General features: G+C 39.0%; 2 protein-coding genes across 2 annotated transcripts; one reads left to right on the top strand and one right to left on the bottom strand.

The window, feature by feature from the left end:
- Window positions 1-2,442, bottom strand: elp5 (elongator acetyltransferase complex subunit 5). The gene is made up of 8 exons (XM_059354933.1): window positions 2,069-2,442; window positions 1,900-1,960; window positions 1,695-1,775; window positions 1,167-1,378; window positions 761-936; window positions 586-681; window positions 378-478; window positions 1-281 (listed from the first exon to the last, which is right to left on the bottom strand). The coding sequence occupies exons 1-8, from the start codon at window positions 2,121-2,123 to the stop codon at window positions 173-175; spliced, it is 891 nt and encodes a 296-aa protein (XP_059210916.1). The 5' UTR covers window positions 2,124-2,442; the 3' UTR covers window positions 1-172.
- A 3,082-nt stretch (window positions 2,443-5,524) lies between these two features.
- Window positions 5,525-10,278, top strand: phf23b (PHD finger protein 23b). The gene is made up of 5 exons (XM_059355356.1): window positions 5,525-6,155; window positions 7,417-7,448; window positions 7,564-7,656; window positions 7,758-8,373; window positions 8,562-10,278. Exons 1-5 carry the CDS (start codon window positions 6,128-6,130, stop codon window positions 8,753-8,755), a joined length of 963 nt encoding a protein of 320 aa, XP_059211339.1. The 5' UTR covers window positions 5,525-6,127; the 3' UTR covers window positions 8,756-10,278.
- Window positions 10,279-14,411: the final 4,133 nt, after the last annotated feature.

The raw sequence follows: 14,411 nt of genomic DNA on the forward strand, positions 1-14,411 counted from the left end.
CTCTTGAATAAAAAACATTTTATAAACAGATTACAGATTTCTTCCAGAAATTTTGTACATTATTTAATTTCTTCACAACACAATTATGTGGCGTTAAGTCTTTGAATCTTAACTACTAACAACTCTTGAATGGCAATCAGGACATGAAACGTGGAGCCTCTGTGCCTGAACTCTACACATCGAGATCATCATCAGGGTCCTCCTGGTCGTAGTCGTCGTTGGCATCAGGCTCGTACAGAATCCGTCCTGAACCTGGGCCTGAGTGGAGCAGAGCCGTTTTCCTGATAGAGAGAAAAGGAGGTTGGTGATGGTTACAAAGATTAACGAAACATATTGAACGTCATCAAAAAATATCACAATTGTGGAAATGTTTTTACTTCTCTTTGCTGAAGACAAAGGGAAGTGCAAGTTTCTCTTTGGCCTCCCGCTCTGTATCAGACAGTCGAAGGTTGAAGGTCAAGTTGGCTGTTGGGTCGGTCTATAGAAAAACAAAAAAGGGACATTTCAGCCCTCCCATATCTGAGTCTTCTCTTTATTCTATTGATCCATGTATGCTTTGAAGGTCTTTAGCATCTGTTACTGCACCTCCTGGTCCTCAGTGTCAGCCTTTTTGGCTCCATGTTGGCTGGGCTTGCTCTGTACTATGACTGTGAGATCATCTTTAATGCTGAAGATCCCCTCCTGAGGACAAGAAAAACAGAAACATTTTTTAACAGTGAAGGAACACAACATAATAATTCCAAAGGAAAAAACTGCTTACATCTTGCATAACTTTCCCCGATTTTGAGCGCTTTGTTATCCTTGCCACAGCTTCGTCTCCCTTCATCCCAGATGCTACAGTGACAACTGAAGTAGCCAAGTGGCATACACTTCCCACAGTACCCCTGTGATGCATATCTGCATGGAGCAGACCAATAATAGCTCTGACAGCTCCCCCTAATGCAAACAAAGAAAAAAGACCCTTAACTAGTGGAAAGCTGCATATTCTTTTAGTGTTCTAGAATGCATGAGTCAAGAGAGTTTAATTCATAATATGATCTTTTATTAAATATGTCAGCCCTTGATTTCTAAGATAAAAGCTTCACAAGAACTCTTGAATGTCACATTTCTTCATTTAATAACACTACAAAAAAACTGACAAACACAAACAGAAGAGGATTTATTACCTTTTCTAAGTTGCTGAAGAGTCTTACAGACAGCGGGAGTGCTGAGGTGTCTCAAAATCCAAGAAAGAGAGTCGACCACTAAGGTAACTGGTTTGGGGTGTGATGTTTGCTTGACCAGACGTGTAATTTCATCCAAACAAAACTGGTGAACTGTGAAAGCTGGCTGACCAGTCCAGCCAAGGGGGTCTGTATACGCATTGTGAAAGTGTAACCTGAAGGGACAAAACAAATGATTGACTGTTGGTTTGGTTAAATAAACAGCAAAATAAAAAAGGCTGCACCAAACTATTACTTTAGCTATTGAGTAATATATTGTGCTTCCCATCATTTGATAAATAATTTCATTTGTAAAACGTCAAAAATCAATTTTTGGTTTACAATGATACACAATGAAGAAAAGCAACAAATGCTCACACTGGACTTCTTGCATTTTTCTTGTTAGATAATTTAAATAAGCAACCAATATCAACTTAGATCGCTAAAATTCTCTGCTGATGGACCAATTATTACACTTCTGATCGTAGTTACCTCTGTAGATGTGATCCTTCCAATCCATCTTTCAGCTCCTCCTCACTGACCTCAAAGCCAAGGATATGGACAGCTTCATCCCTAAATTAATAACACACGTAAAGTAGGTTTTTATACATTTTATCTAGCAAACACATATCTTAGAAGTAATAATAACTGGTAGTGCATACATAACCACAGTCCCCACACACTATTCTTTAAATACCTGTTTAATGCGGCACTGATGAAGCTCTTCAAGAGGTGTCGACCAGAATAACTAGCACAATCTAATAATGCAAGTATAAATTAAATGAATTGTATGCTATGAATTTATTCACACGGTTATGTTATTGTACGCAAGCTAGCCTCACATTTTACAACATATAAGCATTTACCTTGTATTATGAGCAATCCTCCAGCATCAGTGCCTTGCAATATTTCAGGCAACATTGTACTAGCTCAACTGTGTCAGTAAATTGCAGAAGGTCCAGGTAGCTTAAGCTAGTTAGCATGCCTCTGATTAACCACCTATTTAGACGTGAAATTCATGGTAAAGAAAGTCGGATAACTCAGTAATTACACGACGGAAGAATTATATCTCTCAAGGTTCCCAATGGCGAGCGCCTAAAGTCGCAGTCACTCATATTTCACTGAAAATAAAGTCTTACTGCCCAAACAAAGTCCAACGTGTTTCGCTGGATAGCATGTTTAGAGTGTATAGCTACAAAAACGTCATATCCCAGAGTTCCCTTCGTCTTCTTCTTCTTCTTCTTTTGAGTTTTATTGGCGGTTGGCAGACCAACGTACAGGTGCATTACCGCCACCTACTGGACTACTGGAGAGTGGAGCAGTAGATTGACAGGAAATTAAGGAGAGAAAATAATAATACTAATGAAATAAAAAAAATGACTAAAGTAATAATAATAATAAAATTAAGATAAATAAATGATTTAACGTGAAAAGGGGGAAACAATAGTGTAACTAATAGCATTTTTAGGGCCCGAGCAGGCAACAACCTGCAAGGTCCCTATTGTATTTCGAATGATTTTTTTTTCTTCTTCCCAAATAATCGCATTTTTCACTGCCTGAACATACCCCAAAACTCATGAAACTTTACATATAAGTCACACCTGGCGAAAAATGTTATAATCTATTGTCATCCTGAATTTCCACCACTAGGTGGGGCTATAATAAAGGAAAGTGCGTTTTGGCTAATAACTCCCACATACTTTATCGCACATTCAAAAACCTTATATCCATGCGTTCACTGAGTTGTGCTGAATCTCGTGATATAGGCCACGCCCATTTTCGCCAAGAGGTTTTTTTTCCGCAAATTTGCAAAATGTCGTAAACATACTTTTTCGAACTCCTCCTAGGCAATTTCATTGTTTTGCACCGAACTTTGCACACAGCATCTATGACCCTCATAACAAAAAGTTATTAAAATGTTTTTTATAACCCAAAGAATACTCAAGTTATTAAATAACAACTTCCTGCAGGTGGCGCTATTTTAAACACAAAACACGAAGTGTTGCATATCTCCACATTGGTGTGTCTAAATGACATGAAACTCAAGATCCTACTTCCGCATGAGCCCCTGAGGCTCTGTGCAATTTTGGCCGATTACCACTAGGTGGCGCTCTTTAAATTGAAGTATTTTATATCTCCAAATTGGTTGGTCGGATTAACACCAAACTTGGTATACTTCTTGGCAATGCCCTCCCGAGGATAACCCTTGAAGGTTTTATTGATCGGCCCCTAGGTGGCGCTCTGGTGGCAGTCTAATTTAATATTTGGCACTGTGCCCAGACCATAAGACTTAAGGCAATGAAATTCATTATCATTATCATGTTTTTATCTTTTTATCTCTGTTATTTACTTCATACTGCAAACAAAATCTACCTCTGGGTACAAATAGAGTCCTTATACACACACCCAAAAGAGGCACATATCACACATCATTCAACTTAAGACAGTGGGAGTTAAGAAATGGCAAGTTAAATTAAAAAAAAAGAAGACAGAAAAATAAACAAAATAAAACAGCAAAATAAAATAAAACTTGTTTTGGCTGTAAAAAACGTAGATAAGGTTAAAATGTATATATAGAAATAGGAAAAACATTAATAAAAGCAACAATAAATAAACACCTGTGCAAAGCATAGCAGGGACAAAACTGTTTTTGTGTCTTTTTGTTCTACACCTAGGGATTGTAAGCTTTACAAAATTTTACTTTAAATCCAGTACTTGAGTAAATGTACATAGTTACTTTCCACCATTGCTAGCTGCCTCTTCTAACTTATACATATCAGTTAAGAGTCCTCCTTCAGACACTGTATGAGGATTAAAGGGATAGTTTGTGTATTATTATACAAAACTTGGTACAATTATTGTCAATGCCCTCCTGAGGATTAGCCTGGCTAACACCAGACTATTCTCAAATGAGGGCTAGTCTGGACGCTAGCCGTTCATTTTTCCGTAGAGGAGGTGTGGTTTAGGATCCTACGGAGCCGTTTATTGGGCACTACGAATGTCTATCAAAGCGTCTGTAGGTAGCTCTTAGCCAATCAGATCAGTTATACCAGATGACGTAGTAGAGCAACAGAAATGGATGTTTGTTGTGTGTGTGTCTGTGAGAGAGTGTTGTTTGCTGCTTTGCTCCTCCAGTTCTCGCTTTCTGCAAGATTATTTATTTTCACGCTTTATTCCCCCTCATGTCATTCAGCCACACACATCCACTGATTTTATGGGCAATAAACAAGCTGCTGCGGGCCTCTCGGCGGCTCGGCTGTCCGCGGTAGCGGGGCTATTAGCCGCTAGCGACGCTAATAGCCCCGCTACCATAACGCCGGTGATCTCAGCGGAGCCGCCGAGAGACCTTTTGCCTTTCAATTTCGCTCTAAACTATTTAAAACACCATCTACAGCGAAAGAGAGTTTCGCGTCTGCAGCAGCCATGTTGGATCCGGAAAACTACAAGCTTCCAAGTGCCGAGTAGTACGCGTCATCGTCTCACCGTCCCTCCCCGCTCTGTGATTGGATCCCTAAAACAGGGCTAAGAATCCTTCCTGGTTTCCAGACCACCTGGAGGTTTGAAATTAAATTCGAGCGCGCAAGGCAGTCTGGGTATACCCAGGCTACCTGAGGATAACCCTTTAAGGTTTTATTGATCGGCCCCTAGGTGGCACTGTGGTGGCAGTCTAATTTCATATTTGGTACCGTGGCCACACTATAACACTTAAGGCAATGAAATTCATAGGGGTGGTATAGACTGGCCCCTGTAACGCACACACCCTGACGGCAGCACGCCCCGACACGCGTGTACTGCGAGGGCCCGTTCAGTAATAATAATATATAATAATACATTTAATTTATAGGCGCCTTTCATGTCACCCAAGGTCACCTTACAAAGTCTAAAATCATAAACAGTACTGCTTGCAGTCCTAGTTATATATATATATCCTTTATTTAACCAGATAAAAGTCTCGTTGAGATTATAAAATCTCTTTTCCAAGAGACACCTGGCCAAGAAAGCAGCATAAAAAATGACAAGTTTCAACATTTCAACACAGTTAACATAAACAATTAAATACAAATACAGCATCACAACACTGAAGGAGCCTCAGTAGAGACCATATGGAGCAGTCACACTGACCAAGATAAATTATTTCTTTATCATATTTTACAATACAAATATAAATAATTAAATTCTCTCTATAAGTTCTGTTTCCCTCAGGTAGTTAATTAGGGGCTTGTTTTCTTTGCATGATTTTTTCCCCAAGAAGATCCCAGAGTCCCCTTAACTTTAATATTCATTATATGTGGGAAATGTAGTTCAGCAACATGAATGACCATCGCTTGTGTCGGCTCGACTATCGGCGCAATAAACTACGTTACCCGGCATTCCCCGCGGGCCACAGTGCGCTGGCAGCCTCAAGAGGTTTCTGCCGCGCACGGAGAAGACCGAGCGGAATAAAGTCAAAACTCCAGTCGTTTTGTGAGCCTGCAGCGAAGAAACGAAAAAAAACTTCACCGGAGAAGTTTACATTACGGACACACACTGGCTAGTAATCGCGTTAATCTTGGGAGTTCGGCGGTTTTGCTACATTTTAACACCGAGGGTTATATAATTAAATGTAGTGACGGAGAAAAAGGAGCTGTAAATGCAGCACGTTAAGCGACCGAGGATTTAGTGTTTTGTGGCTATTAAGGTCCGTGTAGCGACCGATCACTTGAGCTACACTAACGCTAAATGTTGTAGCGGATCCCCGGGGAGGAGATCTACCAACTTGGACCCACATTGTTGGAGTGTTTTTGAGGAAGAGTGTGCTCCGCGCCGCCCTTGGCTCGCTGCTGCTGAAGCTCCCCGGCGGTGAGGTGCAGCCACGCCGGGGGAAGGCTCCGCGCCACGGCTGCTGCTCCTGGTGCTTGGATCGGGGCCTTGTCGGTGAGGCGACAATGCTTGACATAATGTCTGAGCACCAAGGTATGTTTCACCAGCACCGAGGCATTAAACAGCTGTTCCCGTGTGATAATGTGAATGTGATCCCGTGTAAATCTGTCGTGTTTCATGCGGACATTAACGTGTCTGCCCTTAATGTGACGCTCGGTTGCGTATGCTGTATTAATATAATCACTTTCTCTTGCCCAACTAATTTGTTGTCGTCAAAATGCGCTGAAAGTTGTGTTGAAGTGAATATCTCCTGCTTTGTTACGACTTGTGTCGCTAACCTAATGTTAACGTATTGCACAGTTTAGTGAAGCTAGCTGCTAGTTAGCTTGCTATAGTTAGTAAACGCGCCGACCCATCAAACGTTAGCTTAATAGCTAATAGCTGGAATGCTAACATTAACCAATCACTTCAGAAAAAAACACTCCGCTTTGTCAGTTTTAGGTGAAATTAGATTACTTGTCAGGCACGCAAAACACTATTTTTTGCACTAGTTAAAGCCGATTAAACGTTACACCTTACTAGCACCGAGCTAACACGGCTAATAAGCCTCCCACTTCCATTTCAAGAAGCCTGATGAGTTAGCTGATGGTGTGGTTGATTGTTAGCACAAGTCTAATCAGAATATCCGGCTAGCAACTTTAAATGCAACTCGTTAAATTTATCGTATATAACTCCTACTAGTTGAAACCATGGTTACCGTTGTCACCATATATATCTATATCTATATCTATATATACATATACATATATAGCTTCTCATCTATGTGTCAGCTAACGTTAGCAGGTAGCATCTAGACAATACAAAATGACAGTTTTAGTGCTTGGCAGCCAACTAACTGAGCTTTAGGTTAGCTACCCTTTCACTAAAGCAACCATTTGTTTATAGCGTTGCAGTTAAACCTATGTAGAGTCACTCCCGGCCGATGTCGAAATATCCACTTTGTATAAAGTTCAGATGTGCTCAGTTGACACCGGTTGCGGTTGTTGGCAACTCGGTCAACCAGTGTTAACATGGCTCGCTTATTTTCCGATTGTCACTAAACTATGTCGGTCAATTTAACGTAACTAAGCGAACACGGCTCTTAAGCTCAACGTGCTCATCACGAATAACCCTGATTAAGTTATTGAGCCGTGTTAGCAAGCTAATGCTAGCGTTAGTCCACATGTGTCTCATTGTACCCCAAGGCAATCGACTGCTTGGTAGTTCTGTGTACAAGCTGTTTCTGTGAAAATAATAACCGAAAAGGACTGGATCACTTGTGACTTACAGAATTGTTTCTTTTCTTCTCCACTAGATTCACTGTTGACGTGCAAAACGGAAAGTTTGGTGAGTACTAGCAATGTTTCTGTGAACACAGTAGTTAATTCAGTAGCTTTTTGTAGGTTGAGCTTTTTTTTTATGTGAGCTTCACATTCTTAAACAATGGCATGTGTGTCTGTAGCCCCCAGAGAGGAAAAAGAGGACTGTTGAGGACTTCAACAAGTTCTGCAGCTTCGTCCTGGCGTATGCTGGTTACATCCCCAGTCCAAAAGAGGTAAGCTGCTATTAATGTCACTGTGGATATTAGAAATGACTGTTAGTTATTGCCTTGCTGGTTGTGGAGAAACCAAAATCCTTTCTGTTGTTGTCTTGTAGGAAAGTTCATGGTCTCCCACATCATCCAGCTCTGCACACAGTTCAGGGCTGTCGGCAGATGGAGGTGGTGGAGGCAGCAGCTCCACCGGTAATACTTGGGGAGATGGAAGCTCCGACATCCATACCATCCATACATTTGTCCGTAAAGCTCGAGCAAATAAGGGAAAAAATATTCGCCGCATGCACTCTGATAGCACTCTGCTGGACAAGATGCGCCTTAAGGACTCTCTGTACGAGAGCCAGGTTAGCACTAAGGCCGAGCGCAAGAAGGACAAAAAGCTGAAAAAGCTGTCGCTGGGATCTGCCATGACGGCGCCAGACAGCGGGAGCAGCGAAGGCGAGAAAAGGGCACGCATCAAACGCAGCAAAAACTCAAAACAGCCAAAGCCTAAGAAGCTCAAAAGTTCGACAGCTCAAAGCGAGACAGACTCTGAGGCACGGCATACACATACAGAGGTACGACCCGCCAGAGAGGAGCTGACGGAGCACGGGGGCTCCACCCCAAGCATGCAGGGCCTGGGCAAGATGCAGACAGACGAGGCCATGAGGGAAGCAGAGATGAGCTCCAGCGAGGGCGAAACTTGGATTGCCGATGAAGACATTATGGTGGAGTCAGGTATGACATTATGCTTTTCGCCTAAAAAAATAACTAAAATGCATTGATCATCTTTGGCTGTATCTAATAAGCAAATGTTTAATTCCAAACTCACTTTGTCCACTTCTTAAAATGCAATCACTGACAACTTTTTTTTTTTTTTACCAGCTATAATACAATACATATGTCTGTTGTCTTTATCAACACAGGCGATGACTCGTGGGACTTGATCACCTGTTACTGTGGGAAGCCATTCGCAGGACGGCCGATGATCGAGTGCAACCAGTGCGGCATTTGGGTGCACTTGTCGTGTGCAAAGATCAAGAAATCCAACGTTCCAGACATCTTTTACTGCCACAAGTGCAGGGACGTGCGGCGATCTGGACACAAAAAAGACCCGTAAACACAGAGAGGACGGGAGGGACGAGGAGCACCCACCCTGTTTTTGCTGTCCTCTGACACTTGTTTTCTTTGATGCCTACAGCCAAAACAGCCTGAATTATCACCTGGATGGCAACTGTATTGTCAGTTTTGTAGGATTTCTTTTGACAATCACAACCATTCTTATTTATCCCTCACGGTTTCTTTTTTTTGTTTCTTACTTTTTTTTTTTTTTTTGGCTACTGTGAAGAACTGGACAGAAGGCAACAGTGACAGTGGAGAATCATTTATTTGTTACTAATTGGCTTTATTGTTGTACACTGTGCTGTTGATGTGCACACAAACTTTTTACACTTATTCACTGAAGTCTCATTTTGACTTGTAGATTAGTTGTTGAGGATATCGACAAATCAGTGGAAATTTCCTTTTAGCGTCTTAAGGAGTACCATTTTCAGTTTGATAGCTATTTCCTCTCGACAATAAATCAATGCAAGTTTTACACATTGACAGTTATAGCTTAAGAGATGGAAAGCGCCCCCCCGTTTTTTGTTTAGAAGTATGTCATAATGCTAGATGGGCAGCTCATTTTGTTTTTTATCGTATCACGGCGATTCATTTTTGAGTTAGCTTTTTTTATTTCGGTCCTCAGTGATAATCACTGAACTTTAAAATGTAGAGATCTCACTCCTTTAGAACAAGTGATCTTTAAATTAATAGAATCTGTCCTTAATTATTTTTCAGCTGCAATTGCATTCAAATTGCTACATTTCAAATTGCACACAGACAATTCTCTCAGCAGTGCACTTTTTAAGAATATAAACCCAAATACATATCCGCTGCATATATGGGTGGTATTGGGAATATGATTAGCTACGGCTGATTTAAATCTGTACTTGGCATGTACATTCATGATTAAGCGCTTAATGTTTCTCCCTGTCTGGCTTGTTAATCAATGATAGCCATTTACCATGAACAACATTTACATTGAAAGCTGTTTAAATGTTTTTGTTTCATGTGTGGTTTTAGTTTCTCATGTTAAAACTCATCTGATATGAGGGCGTAATGTTGCTGTAAGACGAATGGTTTGGCAGTGCTTTACAATATCAAAGTGGTTCTGAGGCTCGTTTATGAATGGTTGTAAAATATTTGTTTTTCTGTTTCATGTAATTGTTTATTTCTTAGCTTTCTGAAGAGCGGGATTAGGGATGCGCCCGCATCAGAGAATGGACATAAGATTGTCTCACATCGAGAACAAAGTTGTAGTGTACAGAAAAATAAGTTGACGCCGCATAGGTTGCGGCGTTCGTTTATGTTGTTTGGTTTTACCATGTGCTTTTTCTTTCGTTGGTGGGAGAGTCTTGGTAAGTCTCCAGTAGCAGTTGCACTCTCTCTACAACTTCAATTCTGTGTACATATCCTGTTCTTTGACAACTGTACATATGTGAAAGTGAAGAGAGAAAATACCCAAGCAAAATCTATATTTTCTGCAGTCTGATATTGTTTTCTTTAATTGTAGCTTGAAAAATAAAAGTCTTTGGGAACATAGTGGTGGTATTTGGAATCCTTTTCATTCAAGGATGTGTAAAGAAAAAAAGACAATTGAACAAGTTATTCTGTCACATTTATTTAGATTTTAGTTTGCACACAGCAGTGTTTGTCATGTTTGCATCTTCTACCACTAGAGGGAGCACGTCGACAGGCAGCTCCCTTCATAACATGGCAGTGAGTTAAATAACAAGGAATAAATATCTTGGAGGATATTGTACAGTTTCCACGTGGAGAATCTTGGTTGATGGATTTTCATTTTATTCCCTGAACTCTTCCCCATAGATGTCAGGTTCATCCTGTAACACAAACAAATGCTCAGATACATATATACACTGTAAAAAAAAATCTGTTAAATTTACGGTAAATTAACGGCAGCTGTGGTTGCCAGAACTTCACTGTAAAAAATACAGTGAGTGAGTTTTCTACTGTAAATTTAAATGTAAATATCAGCAAAAACTAATTTAGACAGAATATTCTCATTATTCTCGGCATTTCTCCATTAACTTTACATGAAAATGTTATATTTTTACAGCAAACACTGTGGTTCCTACAGTTCATGATAGTAAAAGTAAAAATTGTGCTATTCCTTGATTTACGGTAATTAAAAGTGTCTACTACAGTGATACACAATTTTTTTATTTTACGCCCCATTTCTGATGCAATTTTACAGTGTTTTACTGTCATTTCTACAAACATTTTTTACAGTGTACAAAAGCAAGCCAATGATATGAATGACTGCTGGGTAAGTCATGCCATATGAAAACTATGCAAATGATAAAGAAAAGTGATCCTGGAAATTGATGTTGACTCATCATTTTGAACTTGTCACACTGAACCACCGATTACATATACCATAATTTATTCTAATAACACTGTCAATTTCTCTCAGTATAGTCTCTAATGTAGTAGCATCAGCAGTTTTTTATCCACCAGTGTCTTTCTCTTGTAACTCACCTTTCTGGTTCGGGAACTGGACATTTTGAAGCCGCCGATGGAGTCCAGAGGAGCAACCTTCCTCCTGGAGACACAAAAATCAATCATTAACTTGGCTTTATTTTATTTAAAAGAAAAAAATCCACTAAAGCCAATATATCTCCAGGTGAGACATTTTGCTTGTCTCCTTTCAAACTAGTGGAAATATTTTTCTATATGATAAAATTATTTAACTACATTTAGTCTATTTGCACCTGTAGATTCCTTCTGAATGCATCCAAAGTTAGCATTAGATAATCATTTGCACATTTGAACACATCATTTCAGAAAACTTGTAATAGAAAATTGTAATAGAATTGTCTTAGTGTAAGTAATCAACTGTGGAAGTTTCATGGTGATATGATATAATCTATATTAATATTATTAACCCTTTTAACCTGTAGTGTCTCCCCTTAACCCTCCTGTTATGTTGCGGGTCAAATAGACCCATTTCAAAGTTTAATATCTCCCAAAAAAAATAGTTTAAAGTATTTTTACATTTAAAAAAAATCAATGTCATGTAAAACCATTGTATTTAATATGTACGTCTTTCCGATGTACATTTAAATAGTGAATTATCCTCATCGAACCATGATCTGTGAGAGGTAAAGAACACCATTGCACTAAATATTGATTGAAATGGTGAGTAATGGAGTTATTAATGAAATATATATTAAAAAATTTTTTTTTTTGCTGTTCCTGAGAAACAAAGATAACAGGAAGGTTAAAGTGAGACACCAGCAGTTTTACTTTCCTATCAGTTGATTGAAGAAAATAAATAAATGAAGTGAAATAAGAAATAAATAATAGAGCAAATAAATAATTTCTGATTCTATCAAATTGATTGAAATGATGGTGGACATAAATCAAGTTATTTTATTACTCATATTATGAGTTTCATATATTTCCAATTACTGTTTGTTCATTAGACACATGTCACATTTTGCTTTCCTATCAGTTGATTGAAGAAAATAAATAAATTAAGTAAAATAAAATAAAATATAGAAATAAATAACAGAGCAAATAAATAATTTCTGATTCTATCAAATTGATTGAAATGATGGTGGACATAAATCAAGTTATTTTATTACTCATATTATGAGTTTCATACATTTCCAATTACAGTTTGTTCATTAGTCACATGTCACATTTATCGCTGTGTTAATTTCATCATGTGTGACTTCAAAAAGATGAGAAGAGGTTTTCTCTAAATTATTACCTCTTTTCATTGGCTTTGCGCTGGTACTGGTACTGGTACTGGTTCTGGTTCTGGTTCTGGTGTGGGAGGAATAGGTGCTCTGTTGGGGCGAGGAAAGTGTCTGAATGAAGAGGACGGCCGTCCATCTCCATAGCGTCCCCCACAGAGAGGTCTCCCTGGTCGGATCGGTCGGGCAGGCGGGGGAGCAGCTCCTGGTCGGGCCAGCTGACTTCCTGAGAACAAGAATCAGATTATAAGAAGACAAATAGACAGCATGGCATTAAAAGCCTGCAGGTATTTGAGCTGTCCAAAAGGTGACAAGGATGTATGTTAAGGCTTACCCTTTTGTTTCTGACTTTGCCTGGTAATACAGCAGAAAACGTCTCCTCTGGCAGCATGTAGAGAGCCAGGAAAGGCAGCACACACCTGGAGCAAAGCATCTGAACAAAGACAACTAGAGTCAGTCACAGATAGTTAGACAGTTACAGAGAGCACACAAGGGACTGGATGTTCAAAGAAGCAACAAGCTCACCTTAAGTCTTCACTTTTCTCTGGAGTTCTGTCCTGACAGCTGGTGATGGTTGGAGCTCTGTCCCTTCTGAGCTCTAGACCAGTGTGGAGCGTATTTGTAGCCATGCATCTAGGGTGGGTTTATATTATGGGACCGGCATCAGTGGCTGTTTAGGCTAAGTGAGTGTGTGTGTGACTGTGTGACTTCAGACATGCCAATTACATCTGCCGCCGTGCTGCCTGGCATCGTCATCATTAGTGTCGTCAACCCTCTAAAGTCACTTTAAGTGCCTTGACACACGTAGATATAGACATATAAGCACCGTCCCACGCCCGTTTTCCATTTTCCTCACAGCTGCTTTGAGATGTGAGCAAGATAAGGTCATTGTTGAGGATGTTGGTGCCTTTGACCTATTACCCTCAGGAAGCTTTCAGCTGATCTCCTCTACACTCAACGTAAAGGTTTCTTTTTGCACATGAATTTGAATTTAATGCTCTTAGATGAGTTATAGACTAACTAACAAACAGAATTTACTTGACAAAGTACAATTGCATTAAAAAGCTGCACACATTGGTTTTTAACCAATGTCCAACTCTATGTGTCATTGATGTAGCAATAAGTTTGTTTTTAAATGGTTGCCTTGTACGCCAGTGTATTGCTTCTGTACCACAAAAAAAAACAGATCAGTATCATGTTATAACTTGAAGAGGTTATTATTGTAACACAATCATTTTTCATGTTATAGATAGTTATAGAAATGTTCTATGTTTCTCTGGAAAACTTTCCTTCTATGTTACAGCATGACATTTTTTTCTGTTATACCAAAATAACAACAAAACAATAACAAAATAGTAAATTGTTTAAACAAGAAAGGTTTCTGCCTATGACCAGATGAGTTTTTATGCCCTGATAATGTGAAAATATATATAAAAATGTTGTTATAACAATAGTATTCACACATTATAAGATGATCTTTTATTCTTTTTCATGGCAGTAATGTGCTTCTGCAGCCTAGAAATTATAAATGACTGAACTTTTTTTTAGTAATACAATCTACTACTCTGTAACTTTAAGGGAATTCTTTGATAATAATAATAATATTAAATATACAAAAATTCCAAAATTATGGAAGCATAATGCATTCACTTCAGAAAAAAAAATGTGGCTCTTGTTTTTATGAATTAATGTGATGATAATATGACTTTTTTCAAATTAATTAGAAAGGTATCTGAGTTTTTTAATTAATTAGATAAATGTCTGATTTTTTTATTGAGATAATTGTCTAATTTATTCAGAAAAAAACAGGGCAAATGTTTGTTGTTGCTTCCATACAAATTAAAGACAAAGGCCATCAAGAAATATTAGAATTTAAAGTGTCATATATAACACTAGCCACAAAGCCATGAAACTGGCTGGCAACTAATGGCATTTATCGTTAATAGAAAATAT

The sequence above is a fragment of the Centropristis striata genome, chromosome 17 (assembly GCF_030273125.1).
Source record: "Centropristis striata isolate RG_2023a ecotype Rhode Island chromosome 17, C.striata_1.0, whole genome shotgun sequence".
In the NCBI taxonomy this organism is placed as follows: domain Eukaryota; kingdom Metazoa; phylum Chordata; class Actinopteri; order Perciformes; family Serranidae; genus Centropristis; species Centropristis striata.